The 20,773-nt window shown below is 36.2% G+C and overlaps 1 protein-coding gene across 43 annotated transcripts in view; it reads right to left on the bottom strand.

Annotated features, from left to right (window-relative positions):
* PTPRD (protein tyrosine phosphatase receptor type D) overlaps positions 1 to 20,773 on the bottom strand; it is a 2,308,100-nt gene that overhangs the window by 130,249 nt on the left and 2,157,078 nt on the right. For 22 of the 43 annotated variants that reach the window (XM_055092142.2, XM_055092140.3, XM_055092139.3 and 19 more), the window contains 4 exons: positions 20,322 to 20,531; positions 15,270 to 15,430; positions 9,447 to 9,461; positions 4,596 to 4,708 (listed from right to left, as the gene is read on the bottom strand). In XM_055092142.2, the coding sequence (XP_054948117.1) occupies positions 4,596 to 4,708; positions 9,447 to 9,461; positions 15,270 to 15,430; positions 20,322 to 20,531 (499 nt within the window). The remainder of the gene's footprint in view (positions 1 to 4,595; positions 4,709 to 9,446; positions 9,462 to 15,269; positions 15,431 to 20,321; positions 20,532 to 20,773) is intronic. The other 21 variants (XM_055092148.1, XM_055092153.2, XM_055092154.2 and 18 more) reach the window with 5 other exon arrangements.

Here is a 20,773-nt window from a genome sequence, read left to right as displayed (position 1 = left end):
ATTCCACTATCTGTTAGAATTAATAAGTCAAACCTTAGCTAAATGATACCTTCCTATATACTTAAGTCCCCATTTTAATTTGGTAGTTATTGGTGATACAACTGATGTTACTTAAATTGCCTTTTTCACACTAATTCTGGCTGGCCTTGTACACTAATAATGATTTATTGTTTAAATCATTATTCTCTTAAATGATTAGGTAGCTCATGTTGTCTCAAATATAACTTGGCTATACACTGCCATCTGAACCACAATAAGACAGACACTTACAATCAATCATGCAAAATACTTACAAGCTGAGGTGCCTGCTTTCAATTGTGAAAGCATGAGCTTCCCCGACCTGATCAGGTGTTTACATACAGTGTTTCACAGACTGACAGGATTTTTTTTTTCATTTTAAAGTATACTTTAATAATGAAAGTGTACAAGCACAAAAAATGATAAATGTTCCCGTATATTTGTCCAGACTTACCATGTGAACCCATCACTTAAGTAATAGATTAGTCCTAACACTACGCAGCATCCTGGGATCCTATCAGACTGTTTATCCTGAATCTAGTCCTATTCCTAGAAAAACTACCATTTAGAGGGAGAAAAAAAATTTATTCAACAATTCCATATTGTCTCTGATGCAGCAATCGGTTAAGTCACAATTACATTATGCTCAATAAGAGAAAAATAAAATAGTTTTTCAGAAGAGGCTGGGTTGGTGATTCTTTTTTCACTCATCTTAATGCTAAAAAGACCAAGAACTTTGTTGCCAATAACGGACTAGTGGGCTTCAGCCCTGAAGTACCTCTAGCTGCCAGCACCATCAGTGACTTCAGAATGAGAAGATACAGCAACTCCTTAAGGTGCTCTGTACAGATTCAAGTCCAAGCTACTTCTTTGGAAGGCTCTCAGCAGTGTCAGAGAGTGACTTGATTCTTGTCTAAAAGTCTGAAAATGTGCTAAAGCAATGTTCCTCTCCACACTCTCCAACCTCACAAGGATGGTTATACTGACAAAAAAGCAGGTTTCTCTGTCTTTTCTTTGTGCCTTAGCTGAGCAACGGTGGACGGAAATCTAACTTTTTCTGACCCAACTATGTTTCTGGTACTGCATTTGAGGGTACAGTTCTTTGACGTACTTAGATTGTTGGAATGCTATATTTATATGAAATTGGGAATATCGGGCAGAATTAAGGAAAAAAGATCTGACTTCTTAAATCTCAATTCTCCAAAAGAATAAATAACTTAGAATGTAAATCAATCTTTCATTCACAAGATGACTTTTTTGAGAAAGTAGAATTTATAGAATCACTGAACTAAGCAATGTGCTTTCTTTACCTTCTGAAAGGCCTACTGAATTTCAAATCGTAATGTTTGTTTGCTATTTTATCATTCATAACAGACCCATCAGAAGCAGAAATCAATTTGCCTTTGGGAACAAATTCTGTACTAGGTACTGGTTATATAAATCACAGGCATCTTATTTCATTGAAAGACATTTTTTGAACAGAAGGTGTGGATTACTAATTCTCTACTTATGTATATTATTAATAAATATTCTCAAGTGTTATAATGTTTGGGGATAAGCAATTATACATTCATAGTAGATATATTAAAAAGCCACATTTCAGATAGTGAAATGTAAATAATTTAAAAACCTAAAAATTAGCATCATAGCACCTGTCATGCAACACCTAATAAAGGATTATTTTATTTCATTATCCAAGAAAACCCTTCATTCTTCGTGAAAAAGAGGAGAAGAACAAGCACAAAAGGGTTACTGGGTTAACAACCCCACATTCTGCTCTCATCCTATTGGCAAGTAATTATGGTAATTAACAGCCACTGGCTAAAATCTATGCAGGCTGAAGCAAATGGTCACATCTCTATTAATTTCATATTAACAGCGGAGTCTATTTCCTTTGTAAAATGGTAAAAATGTTCCAGACAGCAGGCCACAACATAGAGCTTGGATGGCAAATAAACAATTTCAGCAAATCAAGCTTAAGTGAATTGCTTACCTGAGCTAAAGGGCATAATGTACTGCTTCCTGAGTGAACAGATGTGCTAGGATCTTAGGACAATTTCTCCTTTTCTAGTCTCCTCCCCTACTACAGCTCCTCTCTTATCTCATTTTGTCTACTTTATTCCCTTATTCATTTGAGGTGATAAGTCTAACTTTAGTTAAATGACACCTTCCTTTATACTCAGGTCCCCATTTTAATTTTGTAAAGTCATTGGTGATACAAGAGATGTTACAATTGTAACATTCATTCTTCTTTCTGGTATCTTACGTAAAATTTAACAGATTCTCTCTATAAATGGATATAATATTCCCAAATACATTGGGAAAATTAAATTGCTAATAGAATTCTTGAGTTTGGCCATATTTGCAAAATTACATCTGAAAGTGAGAAGTACTTGCAGACAGAAGTCTCCTGGTTGAAGACATTCCTATTCTCTTACCTGCAGTCACCAGCACCTTTTAATCATTCTCTCTACACAGTTCCCATTCTTGCTTTGTGTTTATTCCCGGAAATATTTTCTGTTGGTGCGAGAGGAGGTGAGGTGTAGCAGCACTCTCATTGGCTCCCTTCTTTTGGGGGTACCTTTGCCTTTCTGCTCAACCTTATACTGTGTTTCTGCCTCCAGTGGAAGACCAAGGTTGGTTCCAGCACAAATGACATTTATGTGAAAAAGAGAGGAAGGAGGGGCAGTGGAGAGATAGCAGCAAGGTACTGAGAAATCTGATCCGTTTTTCTATTTCCACAACATGTTGCTCTTTTACAGGGTGATGAGGTAAGAAATGCAAGGAATCATGTAGCAGATCATTTCTTCAGCTTTTGGGTCCTCTATACATTGAGTTTGCTAAATTGAAAGGAATATAAATTCCTGGGTCCATTATTAAGAAGTCGCCTGTAGGCCAGGAGTGGTGGCTAATGCCTGTAATCCCAGCACTTTGGGAGGCTGAGGCAGGTGAGTTGCTGGAGCCCAGGAGTTGGACCCCAGCTTGTGCAACACGGCCAAACTCCACCTCCACAAAAATAAAAAAAAATTGTCTGGATGTGGTGGCGGGCCCCAGTAGTCCCAGCTACCTGGGAAGCTGAGGTAGGGGGATTACCTGATCCTGGGAGGATGAGGCTGCAGTGAGCCGTCATTGTGCTACTGCACTCCAGCCTGGACAATCGAGTGAGACCCTGTCTCAAAAAATCCATCAACCAAACAAACAACCAAAAACAAAAAGAAGTTGCCTGTAGGCTGAAGTAGTTAGTATCCACTTATTTCAAAAAGTGCTGAACCAACGAAATTTACTACAGTAACTTAATTCATATCAAGTTGCCTTAATAAAGTACTGAGTAGGTGACTCAACAAGATGCATCCAGAGGGCTACGACCTATCCTGGAAGATGACACAAGTTTGTTCAATCATCATGTACACGTTCCCGGTGCATGATGAAATAATTTTTTTTTGTAAAGTCTAACCTCATATGAGTTAGAATTTTTTTTAAATACCGACATTATGATGATTGTATAGCCACACTGAAAATGCTAAACATTTCTTTCAATTGAAGAGTTACTAGTTACTATGGTACATCTACATGTAAAAGAGAAAATATGCTGAACATAATAAACCATGTTCAAAATAATTCACTGTAAAATGTGTACTGTAATATATCTGCAGTGTATCATACTGTGAATCAGAACATCCATATGGCACAAAGAAACTTGTCTACAATTTGTGGGACAACACTGCAACCACATTTTAATCCCAAAGACTTCTTTAGATTAGCTTTTCACTTTGTTCATTATCACAACATATTAAGATAGGGTCACTCGGTTTTATATTTTCAGCTCCCTCTGCCATTCATAATTTGCCATTCATTTGGCATAAACATGCTTTAGTTGAAAAAGTCAAATAGATCTAGGCATGAATAAACAATATTGTACAGAAGGCCCCTCGGTAGGAATAGTAGTGTTCCTCTGTTAAAGCACTTAATATTCTTTATTTTAAGAAACAAGTATATTTTTTGTTATCCTCAGTCACTTTATGTTTCTCTCTAGTAAGAAGCCTGAAGTGATCAGTGAAATTTAGTATAGGTAATATTTAAAAATATTTACCTCATTTTCCTCCCTCCCTCCCTCCCTTTCTTCCTTCCTCTTTCAGAGTACCATAAACACAAACAAAAAGGAAAATATAGAACAAATCTATGCTTTCCCATGGGATGAAAGATGTGTACAGTCATCCATTTACTCATTCATTCACTTGATGAGAAACTGAATTCTTTCCAGACTGGTGTCATTGGAAATAATAAAAACAATAATCAAAGCCCATAAAAATGGTAGATATTATTATAAAGACTATAGTTCTTCCAAAATTTGAAGGAAACCCATATTTCTTTTTCTTCCCTACCCCATTTCAGGTTTGCAGAAAGAACTTAATTTCCTTTCAGACTTTTGCTTGGGCAAGTCTCCATAATAGCAAAATAAAACAGCAGGATGAACAAAATGGTTCAAAATAAAGTGATACCTTCAACTCTTAATATCAATTGAGCTGTACAACTTCTGGGAAAGACTGTGTGTGGATTAGATGTGTGATGCTTCTTACCCGGTGTTTGAAAGTTAAGGCGCCTCAGTTCTACAGGGTCTGTTGGGTGGTGTGAAGGGATCTCCTTATTGTTCGGTATGCTGCTTTTTCTAGAGTCGGACTCTGCCCTCTTCCTATAGGGGGAAAACAGAAATTTAAGAAGAAAAGAAAAATCAATTGAAACGATAGAAAAGCAGAGAACTGCACCTGCACTCCCCCCACCTCCCAAGTTTTCAGTTTTACAACTTTTCAACCCAGCTGACTTGTGACCCAGTTCGGGTTGCTTTTCCCCCCTGGCCTAATCGTTCTCTCAGGTCTAAAATTTTTGTTTAAGTGAATGATCTCGAAGTCCTCCTCCAACTGCAGGATTAAATAATTCAGCAACTCTGCCTTTTGGTTTCAAGGGGATCTTGGTGAGATACGCATGGAACCTTATTGAGCAATTCTCTCTTATCTACTAGTTCTATTTGTGAGGAACAGGATAGGATACCCCTAAGTTGCCAATACTAAGACTGTTGTTACCATAGAGAAAATACCTAACCTTAAGCTGAACAGCTAAATCTGTCCCCCTTAGCCCTAAGTATACATAAGTGGTGACTACAGAGAGTAGATGCCTTAGATTTACCCATAAGGCAGGTAAATACAAGCGCATTTTTAAGATGCCAAGTTATCCTAATGCCTAGGATAATCGGGACCAGGTAAAACAAAACTCCCCTTTCTCTTTCAAATGTGAAGGAAAAAAACAGTGTTAGCTCTTAACAGTGTTAAGCTAACTGTGATTAATATTTTGTTAATGAAAGGTTCACAGAAAGATCAGAGAAAAAGTAATTTCACCTGGTGGGTAGATCAGCACTCCTGATAATCATTCAAGGTGCCATTGACAGTGCCTTGTTATAAATGTGATTCTTCACACAATACATTTTAACTTTGTTTTAAAAGCTATCTACTAGCTTTATTAGATATCCCCATTTAAGCTCTCATTATGTAATTTTAACAAATTTCTAAGCAAGAAATGTCAGATCTGTATATAAGATTTCTTTATCCAAAAAAAATTAATCACAGAGTCCTAACTATCTTCTTCCAGCTTGAATTAGATTAAAAACCCAATGAATCAATAGAAGCCATTTTCAAACAGTGCTTTTTTCCCCAAATACTAACGCCTGCAATCTCTACACCGGAGTCACAATCCTAGTATCTCACCCCTGCTCAAAGCAAAGGCGTTTTTATTGTGGGGGGGAAAGGTGCTGCACAGTGTTTAGGAACTTTCCTTTTCTCTGTTCGATGTGACTGTGGTACAGCTCATTAGTGTTGCTGTGGCAATAGGCTCTCATTCAATGCCACCCAGGTCGTTCTATGGTTAGCCAGAGGGCTCCTGTTAAATAGCCTTTCTTCCCATTTCTGCTCATCTGTATAAAATAAAACTAACCAGGGGGTGAAGAGAAGATTGATACAAAGGGTACGTGCACATGATTTGCTCAAGTGCAACGCCTTTGGCGAAACATCCTTAATGGAATACATTTTCATGGCTAAGTCCTATTAGACATGTTGCTTTCTCGGTACCTTAGATTAATCTGTCTGAGGATTTCTTCTTGCTACCTAAAGGTGTCAGATACAGCCTTGGGACAAAATGTGCTGCCAACCCATTCCACCAATCAGAGGTGAGCAGTATTCTGCGACCTGCCAAGGTACTGGCAGCTCCAGTTCTATGGAGTAGAAAGGAAGAAGAAAAGAAAAAGAAGAGACAAAGGGCTGGTGAAAAAGATATGAGGACGAAGAAAAAGACAGGCTCATAAGACCATGCGAAAGGAGGACATGATGGCCAGTTTCCGAGGAGGCAACGTCACTGCGTCTGTGCTATGGATCTTCGCCTCACCACACTAAGAGATTCCTTTTACCACTGAAGATGCAAAATCGAAATGGGTTAATGAAACGTCACTGGGTGCAGCCAGCCAGTCAATTCCACATGAAACATATGGTTGGTCTTCTCACTTCAAATAATACCAATGGCCCTTCTCATGCTTTGATCATTTTGCATAAGTTGGCAAGGATGCACTTCTTTACTAATGTGTCAGGCCCAACGACTAAAATTTAGATTTTTCTCCCTTCCCAACGTGGCTCTGTCATTCTTGCAAGATTATGGAAACCAGAATTAGAAATATCTATCTGGGCAAGAAAACTACTTTACTCTTACAGGTATTGTAGGGTAACCTCCTTATCTTCTTTTTCCCTGTGGCTGGGGTGAGTGACACTGAGCTGGAGGGTAGAAAAGAAAACTCTCTAAAGTAATTTAGCCCATTTCTCTGGTGCAAGGAAAGTTAGGAATTACATCTTGTTGCAAAGATGTGAGTCTCAGAAAACTCAAGACATGGGACTAAAATTACAATTCACAATTTGAATGAACAGGGAGGGATGTAGTGACATTTAATAACTAACTTCTCTTTCACTGTTTATTCAAATGAAATTATTTCCAAAACCTCAGACTCCTGAAATCCTAGTCAAATAGAAAACCAGCTGCTTAAATGTATTTTGCTTAGTTTTCTTTCGATGATCACAACATGGATAATTCTGGCTGTCCACATTCTTATCACATTATTTTTAAACACTTATTATGTGATGTGCTAGAATGATTGTTTTCTAACACAGAAACCATTTCTAGGAAAGATGTGGAAGATGAAGAGTTTGCTCATCATTGGTAATAATACTAGAGTTTTAAAACGATGTCATAAAATATTAAAAGACATATAATGGTCTAAATTAGGCCCAACATGAATGTAAGTAGTAACCTTTTTCCTGATAAATTTCAGAGGTCTCATCATTCTCATTTTCAATTTGAAACATGGAAAGAATAATGAATAGAAACAGATTTTAAATTTTGCCTTGCTCTATTTTTTTTCTATTAAGATTATAAAATGTTAGTGCGAGTTTATTTCTTGCAGTGAGAACTATCTACTATGTGGAGGAGTTATGTAGGTGAAAAGGAAATGGAAGACCACTTGACATTTTGGATCTGTCAGAAACTGCTAATACTACAAAAGCATGTGTTTGTTTGGGATGTGGGTAATACACAATACAAACGCTACTCTGGTCTACGGGGTATTTTGCTTTCACCAGGCTCTCATCTAGGGGGGAAGAAAAAAACAAAGAGAAGTTGAGTGAAAGATCAATTTATGGTCTTGAAACAAAGATATACAGACATGTGAGAAGAGGCTTTTGAAAGAAACATATACTTATTAGAAATATCTACTATCAATATTCAAGTAAATCAATCAAAATATTTGTTTCTGTTAACATTAAGAATGTAATCCCAACTCTGCCACTACTGGTATGTGTCAACTACAAATTTTCTTTTCAGTTTATTTGTGTATAAAATAGAGGGAGATTAGAAGAGGATGTCTAAGTTTTGGTTCAACTCTCTCATTTTAATAGAAAAAGAAAGCATTAAGTTGTAAAATATGAAAAGTGCTATGACGAAAGGTACGGAGTCCCACTCTGTCGCCCAGGCTGGAGTGCAGTGGTGCGATCTCGGCTCACTGCAAGCTCTGCCTCCCGGGTTCATGCCATTCTCCTGCCTCAGCCTCCCGAGTAGCTGAGATTACAGGCGACCGCCACCATGCCTGGCTAACTTTTTGTATTTTTTAGTAGAGATGGGGTTTCGCCATGTTAGTCAGGATGGTCTCGATCTCCTGACCTTGTGATCCACCCGCCTCAGCCTCCCAGAGTGCTGGGATTATAGGCGTGAGCCACCATGCCTGGCCGATGAAAAGTAGTATTTTAAGTGAATTTAAAGTGTTTTGTCTTTTGGCTGAAAAAACAAAAACAAACTATTTTGCACGTGTTTTTCTGCTGGACAAATGGATACTAGAGATGTCCACACAAAGAAGACACCCTCATAGAGGTTTAAAGATTCTTATCATTGAACATGAGGCTTGCTGACCAACATAAAGTGATTTTAGTGTAAATAATGCAGCAATAGTTCTCAAACTTTAGTATGCATCAGCATCACCTGGGAAGGCTTGTTAAAATACAGCCTGGTGGGCCAATGCCTAGACTTTCTGATTTAGTAGGTCTGAGGCGGGGTCCAAGGGTGTGTATTTCTGTCAAGTTCCCTGGTGGTGCTGATGCTATGGCTGCTGGTCCAGAGTTCCACTCAATGGAAACCACTGGAATATGGCATTGGGAGAAAGGTAGGTGATCTTCAAGATGCTTTTTGTAGTTTAATTTTAATCAGGAATTTATATATATGTTACATGTGTAGATTTATACATAAGTGTATATGAATATATAGATATGAGTTAGAAAGCTAGAAGGTTAGTTTGGATTAATCATTCAATAATCACATAGTATATTTTAGCTATTATTATTGCTATTATTATTCAAGACTGGGAGACATGGATAATAATTTTGAATTAGGGAAGAGTTCTCACTAAGGCACTGTCATCAATATTTGCAGGGTGTGAAAATGCTAATATCATTAGGTGATCTGTACTCAAACTTAAAAACTAATCTTTGGTAAAAACAAACAAAACAAAACAAAACAGTTTATGAGACACCTCACATTTCTGTTCTGTAAACACATCAACACACACAAATTCCCATTTTAATCTTGACCACAAACAAAACTCAGATATTGGTTTGTGTACTATCTTTTAAACTTTGCCTTTAATCTGTTTTTTTCTAATGTAAACAAAATATTTATTTTCCCCAGAATCATCCTAATGAAGTTACTGTGTATATGTAGGCTTTGCCCATCTTCCACGTGCCAGGTATTATCTTTTGTGTGCAGCCCCGCCCTCCCCTCTTCAACAACTCTGAAGTCTACCAGTTTATTTTTTTCTTACTGAACATTAAAGGGGTTTGTTCTCTATTCCTCACCTGTCGGGTTTACTGCTCCATTTTAATGCAGCAAAAAAAGGAAAAAGAAAGGCTAAATGTTAGTTGGCCAATGGTAACAAGGATAACCATGACAACCAAGATTTAAGAAATAGTGTTCACAAGCAAGGACACATAACTGACATACATTCAGAAGCGACAGCGAATCAAAATATTTATAGACCTCTGATTATGAACTAAACAGAGGACATGAAGTTACATCACTGAATACATAGTGTGTGTGTGTGTGTGTGTGTTTGTGTGTGTGAATGCCATGTGCACTTTTATCCATCACCTATAAAATACTGCCACAATTAATTATATCCCAGGAAGTGTTCGATAGTGGAGAGATAATTTGATTTTTAAAAAACATGCTATGAGAAAACTAATGTACTCAATGGGAATACAGCATCATTCCATAAAAGAAATTCATTCATTTAAAATAAAAAGCCTTCAATTAAGAGGTATGTCATTCCTTTCATGATATAAAATATCTGCAAATTGTATTGAAGTATACAGAAATTTGCACAATTGAATAATACACCAAAAGGTAATAAGGTGGCAGAAATGATTTCTTCAAACACCTCTTGCCACATCTTTTTTCCAATGAAGGATTAAGTGCATCTTCAGTTTAGGAAAATATAATACCCATCATTATAAATCTACAGAGCATGGCCCATTAATACAGTTGGGCTAATCCAGAAAAACATTTTATTACCAGCCATTGACAGAACATGTATTTTCCTAGTCTGTGGTGCTGTCTGTGAACACAACTAGTTCATGCTTATAGATCCTTTCACCTGTGATAATATGTTGATTGTTTAAATAACCATATTATTTCTGCAGAGTATAACCTTTTCCTGAAAACAATTAATCTAAAAATCTTCACTTTGAGGCAAATTGCAAAGTTTTCAGTGAGTTCCCAGTTGCAAAATAAAGGTACTAAGTTTTTCTTAATGCCAGTGAAATATATACCCAAGTGGCTGGAATATCTGGCCCTGTGAGATAATTCAATCCATCTCTTTTCAAAAATAAAAAATCCACATTTAAATGGTACAAACACACACATACAAAGTAAATGATGAAAATGATATCAAACACATTGGTTAATTCTTCTTATTCTTAATTTTATAGTGATTTACGTAGTGTGCCAGGTTAAAAAGAATTCTATATAAATGTTTCCAATTTGCTCACTTTTTAAAATCAGTGACTTTATCAGGGAATCAGTTGTAGAAAAATCTATGCCTCAGGATGGAAAACCATCTAGTAAATTATCAGTTCTGTGTATTAAAAGGCTGTTTTGAGTATTCATATGCACAAATTCATAGTTCTAGATAAAGGTCAGCCTCACCATACACCTGGGTACATATGTGGTACAAATATCTAAGTTTGAAAGCTTTCACAACTGGTAAATTTAAATTATAGGCCAAGGATTTTATTGTAACTCTTGCCAGCCAAAATAAAGTTGATATTGAGTGATGGAGTCAACATGTAGAAGGAATTGAGTTTGTTTAATACTGTTTGACTTGTATACATTTAATTACTCAATATTTTTGTGTGCCAGGCACTCTACTAGGCAGTAGCAACACAATAATGAATAAGACAGAGTCCTTGACCTGCAGTTTAGTGGAGGCAAAGTGCCAAGAAAAGGGGCATTGACAGTAATGCAGTAGGTTCTACAACAGACAAGTAGAAAGTACTTTAAGAGCTCAGGAAAAGTGATCCTAAGGCAGCCCGAACTGCTAGAGAGGGAAGGAGAAGAGAGGATAGAAGATGAGGCAGGCACCCAGAAAGGCTTGATTTAGTAGGTAGCATCCTAGCTTACTTCCAAAGGATGAGTTGGAGTTATCCAAGCCAAAAGGAGTGGCAGGGGAGTGACAGGAAAGGCATTCCTAACCTAGGGAGGGCCTACTCAGAAACCAGAAAGCAGAGTCAACCAGCAGCTTCCAGTATGGTTGGGTGTGGCCACATATTTCTTCATAGCATCTCAAAATATTCTGGACTGCATTTCCTTGATGAGGGCTTGGAACTGTATGGAGGGTTGATACAGAAAGAGAAGACTAAAGACACACAGCTTGCAGAGAGCCAGTGTTGGAGCAGGAAAAGGCTGGAAAAACTGAAGCCTATATTTTAGTCTCATCTAGCTCATGGTTTCCACATCCTGGGATGGGGATGGAAAAATAGTGTGCATGCAGGCTAGATTATTACCATTCAAGGATGTTAATTTTGCCTGAAGTGCATCTCAGACTTCTAGGACCACCTGATCTACACTTTCTTTGATTCCATAGTATGTAATAAACACTTTTTATCCATCTTGAAATGCTTTTCCATAGAGGTAAGGTTAACAGTTTATTTTTAAATGTTCATTTTTTATATAAATAATTCTTGGACAGTTCTGGAATAAAGTCGGAAAAGCCTTACATATGTAACAGATATACAGAATAAGAACTTTCAATTGCCTTGTGAATTTTTTGTTGGAGGAGATGGACGTGCAGTACCAATACTATTACCTGGTGTTTAATGTTTTCAGATTATAGCGCATTATGATTAAAAAGGTCTAATTATCTGGTCCACCCACTAACTTTGTAATGAAGAAATGTAGGCTCAGAGTGTTGGCATGAATTTCTACCCCATGCAACCAGCTAGTCACAGAACTGGGACTTGGATTCGGGTTTCCTGGCTCCTCAGTCCAGGACTTGGCCGAACGTTGCTACTATCTTATCTCTGGAATGTGTATTTTAAGTCATGGGCCATATAATATTTTTTCAAAATTACAGTACAAGAAAATTTATAACATTAAAGATATACCAAATATATTTTAATTTTCTGATGATTCAGAGGGTATTTTAGGCATCTTACAAAGCCCTGGTGATTTTTTTTTGTTACTGATTATCAATGTATTATAGGTATACAGATTACTAGATTAAAAACAAAAGTTAAATGAACAGAATGCCAGATCAAAGAGTATGCCATTTCCACATGAATAGATCTAATAGGAATAAGTCTCAAAGTCTCCTCAGACAGCTGGGTAAAATATACTTCTTTATATGATAAAACTATCTGTAGCTACAGACCTATTGCTAATGCTAGCATCTTAGAAGCAGAGATATATGATAAAGTGGATTATCAATATAATGTGAGTCAACAACGTTTTATTCTCATTCTCTTCTCAAAGCATTATTTGCATATGGGAAGTAAAATATTCTGACAATAATAATAATAATACTACTTTCAATTCTGAGTCATTACCAATGACCTGTATATAAACTGAAAGGCACCTAAAAAGAGGGAATGGACTATTTATTACGTAATTAACTTTGCTCAGAATCCAAGCTATAAAAGACACTATTCATTGGGTACAGAAGATTTCCTTTTGAACTGCCTCATGATAATCAAGAAGGACATTGTTGGTTCTACTTGAATTTCAAGTCAGGAATGTTCTTTACTGCTGAAGCAAGCATTTCTATTTCAGAAATGCTTCATGGGCCTTCAGATGGTTAGCTAAATATACTTAGCATTCGAGGATGTGTGCATTTCCCAACAATTGCATTAGACGATGCTTACATAGGCCCACACTAAAATGCTACTCTATTTCAACAGAGTCATAAAACCTTTAAATATGATACTTCTTTTTGTGGGATTAGGAAAAATTATAAGTGAGTTGATTTTTTAAGCACTTGCAGATGAAGAAAGAAAACACTTATCTTTTAAAAATTATTAGGGCTATAATCATATTTCTTCAAATTTACATAACTGATTCACAAATACCATATACATCTGTTGCTTGGTATGATTTAATGATAGCTATGTATATCCAAATAAAACATAACTTAAAAAATAAGGCATTAATTTTTCCCATTTCAAATAATCACAAAATGTCATGTCATATGGTCTAGAAATACACCTGTCAACAATCACTTGTTTTTTGACCTACTCCCATAGTAGCATGTGACTACCTAAATAAATATTTCCCAGAAACCAATTAGAATTATACCACTGCTTTTTATTATTGAATTCTCTTCTGGAAAAAAGTGCAGCGTACAGACAACAAAGGACACCAGCTCCCGCTTGGACTCAAACAGGGTCTATGATTACACATGGGGCAGGAACCTCATGCTTCCTGCCCTTATCTCTTACATGGAGAGAGGTAATAAAATACAATGGGTTCCTTAAGATACATGCTTATAGATACAGATTGGAATGGAAGATTCAAATCATCAAATGAGAGGAGATTTTGGCTTTCCACACTTACTTTTTCAGCTATTTTACAGCATGGATAATTGAATGATGGCAGTGTTCATGAAAAAAAATAATGATGGATATATCTTTCATTCTTTATAACTCTAAAATAGGATAGGCAATTTAATGGGTTATGGTTATGAACTTCTTTCATTTGTCCTTTATTTTCTCAACCGTCTCTTAATGCTGGAATAAAATGAAATGGAGCCTTTTAAAAACAAGTTTTTCAAAGGAGAAGAGTTTTGAAGGAGTTTCTTTTTTTAAGAGTCAAGATAAGAGGTTATGGGGGAAAAACGTTATTCCAGGGACAGAAGAGCAAGGGAGTGAGGGTGAAAATAATTAATATAAACCCCCCAAAAGGGAGCTACATGGGTAGGAAAAAGAGTGAATGGAAATGAGATTATTAGATTAAGCATGTAAGCAAGAATCAAAATGAAGATACTCTTTTTAGATTCTGAAGGCCAAGGTTAGGGACAGGGAGAGAAGCTATCTTGTAGTAGAAGGATGAGATCAACTTCACAGTAGCATTTCAAAATATAACACACCACAAGGAAAACGAGAACATGGATTAAAATTTTGTGAAAATACAATTTGGATTGGAAAAAAATAAAAATCTATATAAAGGGAAGTAATTTTGAATTTCGTCATTTTAAATGTTTAAGAAGGTATATTATATGCTACTCTTTATAAGTTCATATTTATATTATAATTATATTCTTAAGACAGAAAGAATTTATAAGAACAATTACTAATGTCCTCTATCTAACTGACTGGCCAGTGACCTAGGGGAAAAAATCTTATTAGAGATTAGATGTTAGAGGCAGAAATAAAATTGAAAAAGAGTGGCATATCAGAAAAATGTGGGTAGATACAGATTATTTGCATCCTAACTGTAGTCAAAGACACTACTCAAATCAACACATGGGCATAATAAGACTGAGATTATATTTTTTTAAAAAGGAAAATCGTTCCTTGGCATCCCTTTTTGGACACATACACGAATTCACCAGTGAAGATGTGGAATAAGAGTTAGAAGAAAATTGGGAGACGATTCATTCTCCATCCCTCTCTTTTTTTTCCCCTTCCTTAATCCTTAATTTTTATCTGCTTTTGCTAAATTTTGAGAAATAGCTACAGGGAGCTATCTCAACACTTGCGCAAATTAGAATTATGATATGTATACAAATTGCAAAATCGTGATAGTGTTTCAAAAAACACACTGAAATCGAGCAATTAATTATCTAAAACAATCAAATGAAAGCTTGCATGGAATTATTTGCTTGTGAATGCACTAATGCCTCAATTGTTATGAAAAGTGCTTATCTGCATAAAGCAGCTCAGAAGATTGGAGGCCGGAATAGATGCATGTTGGACAACAGAAGTCTATACCAAAACTGAATAAGATTCCAAATAGTACAGTCTTTACATTTTGATCTTACTGTCATGTAAACACTTTTCCAAAAATAATTGAAATGGCACTGAAGTTTTTCTACTAAAATCAAGCACCTAAGGACAGCAGAACAATGATCAAGTCTTCAAAAATAAGGCAGCCTCCAAAATTACAACAGAAACATTGGGCAAACCTACCTTTTATAAAGAAGAATAGCAATGACAATGCAGATGATAAAGACCACTGCAAGGACAGGACCTACAACCCAGATCAAGCCTTCTTCTTCATCCGTGATTGGCTGCGGATCCAGATCCATTGACACCACGGGGTCGGAGTAAGGGCTGGTTGCATACATCTTCTGAGGAAAAGCAGAGTCCATTTCAGTTATAAAATAATGACTTTCTAGATAAGTACCTTTAACATTAGAAGAAGCAAAAAATCCAGGAAATAGTGGATTTAATGATAAGTGTGTGATGCAATATTAGCAAAACAGAGGGGAGGGGAGAGGAGAATAAAGAAAAGAAAGGATGGAAGATGTTTTGTAATACAAATTTCCTTATAGAGTGAACTATTTTATAATAAAATCATTTTGATAGTACAAATTACTTCATAGACACTTTTTATTGGGCTTTCTATATGGTGTATTAAATGATCCTATGAAGCGTAAAGTACCAGTAATTAACCAGTTGCAAAATGTTTAATGAACATTTACATTGTGCCAAGGCGTTAGGTGCTGTGTAAAAATCAAGAGAAAAACTAGAGTTCCAGCCCTCAAGCCATTATCATACAGTTAAGGAGACCAAAGTACATATTTACAATGCAAAATAAGTCAGTATTTAATTAAATGTGAATGTCGGTAGTCATTAGTACTACTATGCTTCTTAGTGCTTGGTACTTCTTAATACCACTGCATATTAGTTAGGAAATGGAGGCCAAACAATAAACAAATAAAGTCTACAATTTCAAAAGAGAATTCCACAGTTCAAATTACAGATGCGAGATGTACAGAACTGATGATATGGCTTTATAAAATATGGAATTTTTAGAACTTAAAAGAATTCAGCAGTTCTCACTTAGTTTTATTATAGTTATTGCTCAGAGATTGATATGTTTGTTCTCAATAGACAACTGATAATATGCTTTTTAAGAATACAGTTACTTGGAGAAGAAATGCACTAAATATCGATGATTTTTATTTCTATGATATCCTATCCCATTTAGCTCTGTCCCATTTTAGCCTATATTAGGAAAACATCTTCTTGGCTCCACCTGCCCCCTTCAAGGCCCTATCTTCTACTTTCCAATCCAACAGAAACTAATCCATATCCACGAACTGCCCTGCTTCTACCAGTCACTCCTCATCTCTTCTCACTCCAAACCACCATTGGTCCTACTTTTTTTTTTCATTTGCCAAATCTAATTGCCTTTATTTACTCTTTACCTTTCTAGACAATTTTTCCAGATTTGCCTTCTTTAAAACTTTTATCTCTGGCTCTCTTAATTTTGTATTAAACCAGTCCCATCCTCATCTTTCCAACTGCTCATGCCCTGCTGAGTTAATTACCTCTGACTCCATCCTATAGACAAACATTCTTTTTTTTAAAAAAATTTTTTTATAGAGATGGGGTCTCACCATGTTTCCCAGGCTGGTCTCGAACTCCTGGTCTCAAACAATCCTCCAGTCTTGGCCTCCCAAAGTTCTGAGATTATAGGTGTGAGCCACTGTGGCTGGCCCTGAACCCATATTCTTAAGTTCTATTCTCTACTAGCATCTCTTGTCCTCTCTTATCTGGCAAGGTCAGCCCAAGCTTTAACGATCAACCTCCATGCAGAATCTGTCTCTTCATTAATGTTCCTAAACTCAGATACTCTATGAAATCCCAGATCTTCATTTCCAATCATTTCTGGAGACCCCTACATATATGTTCAAATTAGTATGAGTTTCTTAATTTTTCCCAGATCCTTCTTCCCTTCCTCCTGACTTCCCAAATTCTCTCATCCTCTCAGTATCTAAGAATGGATACTGATTTTACCTTACAGAAAAAAGGAATAGAATGGAAACACTGATATTAGCTAATCAGTGTCCCCCAGGTCCATGTGCTCTTCTTCCAGTCTCATGAGTGCCACTTTTCTTTAGGCCCTTACTTATGTGCTCCTAACTATACCAAGAGCTTCTTCCTTCCTCTAATAGTCTCCACTGCTGCTAGAGGTATCATCCTAAACTACAACTATAAAGCCTTCAAGAGGCTCTCTCTTGATTCCCAAATAAAATGTAGATAACTTAGCATGGTTCTCAAGGGCATCCACAATTTTACTTTAAACTTGCTTACGACACACAACACATTCCATCACAGTGGGCTTCTTGCTACTACTCCCTAAAGGCTCTATTCTTGTTCCTCAACTCCCTCACAAGTTCCACAACATTTAGCTCCTGAAATTGAACAACTCTCCAGGCCCCCACTTGAATACTGCCTCCAATGAAACCACCTCTTTTTAACTGACTGGCAGTGATCGGTCATTCCCCTCTACTAAAAAAAACAAAAAAGATAAAAATAATACAGCTAAATTTTTATTTAGTCCTTGTTTTTTTTTAATGGTACTCACCAAACTGTATTTTGGCTTTTTATTTGTATATATACTTCATTTTCTTTGGCGAAGCTACAGACTCCTAGAAGGTAGGGATTTATATATTATTTGTGTTTATATGCTTAAAGCAGCTAGCAATGAACCTTGTACTTAGTGGGTTCTCAGCAAATCTTGGCTGAATAAGACAAAAAATGTTCATCTTTTCAAATGGCTGAAATTCTCAAGACATCAGTATATATGCTCACTTTTCATGATTGGTACATATATTTAAATGTTTTAACCTGCATCTTTAAAAAATTTAGTTTATGGCATCTATTCTGAATTTAAGTACAATGAGCTTGGCCATCAAGCAGGAGAACAGATGTTCCACTGAATGCTTGTATACTACTCTTCTCTCTCATTTTCGTCATTGTGCCCAGGAAAGAGACTGACTAGATTTGCAGATTTTCTAACGCATTATAAGAAGACAAAAACTCAGTATATATGTCCAAGCTTCTCAGAGGCAGCCAAAAAAAAAAAAAAAGATGTGTATGGTATAAGGATTGACACAAAGGACTTGGCAAAGAACTATATATCTAAGAAACATGATTTTTTATATAATTGTTTTGGTTTATGCTTTACCCACTCCATTTTGCAGGTGATGTTAAAACAGTTTCATAGACAGAACTAGGCAATACTGTCTCATTTGAAATTCTTTATCAAGAACCTTTAAGATAATAATCACGGTCCATTGAGACGGAAGTCTAAGCACAGGTTTTCCCAAAGAACATAGATTTCCAACCCATTCAAGAAACAGAGACATATGAAAATGAAAAGAAAACAAAATCATAAAATGATACCAGCCTAATGAAAAATATAATTTCTTGTGCGTGGCAATAAGAGATTAAATTTTGGATAATTCCAAACCAGTTATCTGACATTCTTAATATGAGAGAAAGGATTAGGGGATAGCTTGTGTCCTTGAGAGGGACGGAGAAGTATTTTCTCTTTGCAAATTACCAGTCTACCCTTGGAACATGGTTATAATCTGTTATGGAAATTTGAGGCTTACACAAAAGCTTTATTACTGCAAAATGACTCTAGCTGGATACAAGTCTCTCCTAGGCCTGAAAATATTTATGATATATAAAGAAAATAAATATCATATATATTTGAAAGCAATGCTGAGAAAGATGATAGAATAAAGGGGCAACTTCATTAACAAATTTGGAAAAAATTCTTAATTCTGTAATTAATAAACAGATGACATACTAAAGAAAGGGGCAGACTCTTTATCAGTTGTGACACATTTAAAACACTAGCGGAAGACATCAGAAACCACAGTGTGTAGTTCAGTGGTTCAGTCTGCAGGATCGAATGAGACTTCTCTTCTTTGCTAGATTCTCTGATCTACCTCAATGCTCTAAGTGTGCTTTTTGAAATGTTCCTATAGCTATTAAAAGAAATTTCCTCTCGAATATTTAAAAGTCATTTTTGAATAAAAGAAAAAGATGATTTCTTAACATTCCATTCCCTTGATGTTCTGCCTTAAAACCTTCAACTAGAAAGAGAAAGCATATCTCTACATTAAAATTCCAGGAAGGCCATTATTTTGTTTTCAAATGACATTCTGAGCACAAAGGTAAACCAGGCAGAGAGGCTGTCTTTGTGTTTTGATTTTCCACGGGGGAATTCTTTCAGTCACTTGAAGAGAGGCCCCACTGTACACACTAACACCTGATGTGGAGAAATCTTTGATACATTGTGAGCTGCTTCTATATGGGAAATGACTGGCTCAACTGGGTTGCCACACCTGTCATATTTAGACCCCGATTAGAAAACGAAGTTTATAATATGTATATTAAATGTTCATCTGTACTGCCACTTCAAAATTCACCCCCTTCCTATCTACAATATCTCTCCCTCTCTTTTCTTTTTTTTTAAACATTCAAAGTAACTGAAGCATAAAATGACATATAAGCAAGATGGATTACATAAAAGAAGAAAACTCATTATTTAGAATACCTTAGGAATTCTTTTATTAAATTATTTTCTAACTTTCTTGGCTTTTCACTGATACAGTCACTCATAAATTTCTAGAATTAAAGAGGCTGCTGTATTTGCCTCTTTCTAGATAGACCTTCCTCATGAATCCGGGTAGAGAGGCACTGTGGTCTCACTTGGCAGATATAGGAGAATAAATACAATCACCCCCAAAGTCAGTATTTTCAGAAATATGCCATGTTGAATGGCCAAGCTTGTGAGTTCCCATTGCAATCACAGGGGCTAATGTCAATCAGGTATTATGTAACAGTCTCCTTTTTTGGTAAACAGTCATTTTGAAAGGATGATGGAAGGAGATTGTAAGCAATGATGGTTCTAACACCATGATATTTGTGTTACATCAGAAGGTATCAAGAACCATGTCCTATCGATCTGGAACTTCATAAACTAGAGGGCCACCTAAATTTCCTTCATCAGAGACACAGTCTCATTTGTAATGCAGTCTCAAGGAGTATATTGAGCAATGTTCAAAGAGTAGGCAGCCTGTTATTACACTTAAGTTAATAAAAGTTCATGAGAAATAATGAGGATGGATATACCTACAAATCCCCAAATAACCACATTCCAGTGAAAATGTATAAGCATACCATAGGAAACAGATGCCATCATAATTAACTTACAGACTCTGCATGTTCCATTACTGCTAACACAAAGAAGACATATTCTTGACCACTTTGGAGTTGCTTGTTTGTAAATCCACCATAATGCTTGTCATCCCCCAGGGTGAACTCAGTGGGAAGGACATCAAAGTGAGCGGCAATATATGGCTTTAATTCAACTTCTCTCCCATAACGGATGCTTCTGCGCTTCCTAGATATCTCCTTAAGCAGCTTAAGGAAAAAAGTGGGAAACAGAAAAAGAACTGTAAATAATAACCCAGCTTATTGATAATTTAATGAGATAAATTAATTCAGAACTGGGAACAACCCAAATGCAATTTGTTCACATTTCATATAGCACATCAGCATCACTAAATCTCAGTTCTCTCAATATTTCAAATGCTTCTCTTCCTGTTAAGGTAAAGGTAAGATACTGGACTGCTCTGACAAGGTCTAGGCTATAAACACAGGGC

This window comes from Pan paniscus, chromosome 11 (genome assembly GCF_029289425.2).
Source record: "Pan paniscus chromosome 11, NHGRI_mPanPan1-v2.0_pri, whole genome shotgun sequence".
In the NCBI taxonomy this organism is placed as follows: Eukaryota; Metazoa; Chordata; class Mammalia; order Primates; family Hominidae; genus Pan; species Pan paniscus.
The sequence above is the reverse complement of the archived record's forward strand: the minus strand, read 5'-3'. Positions and strand labels throughout refer to the sequence as shown.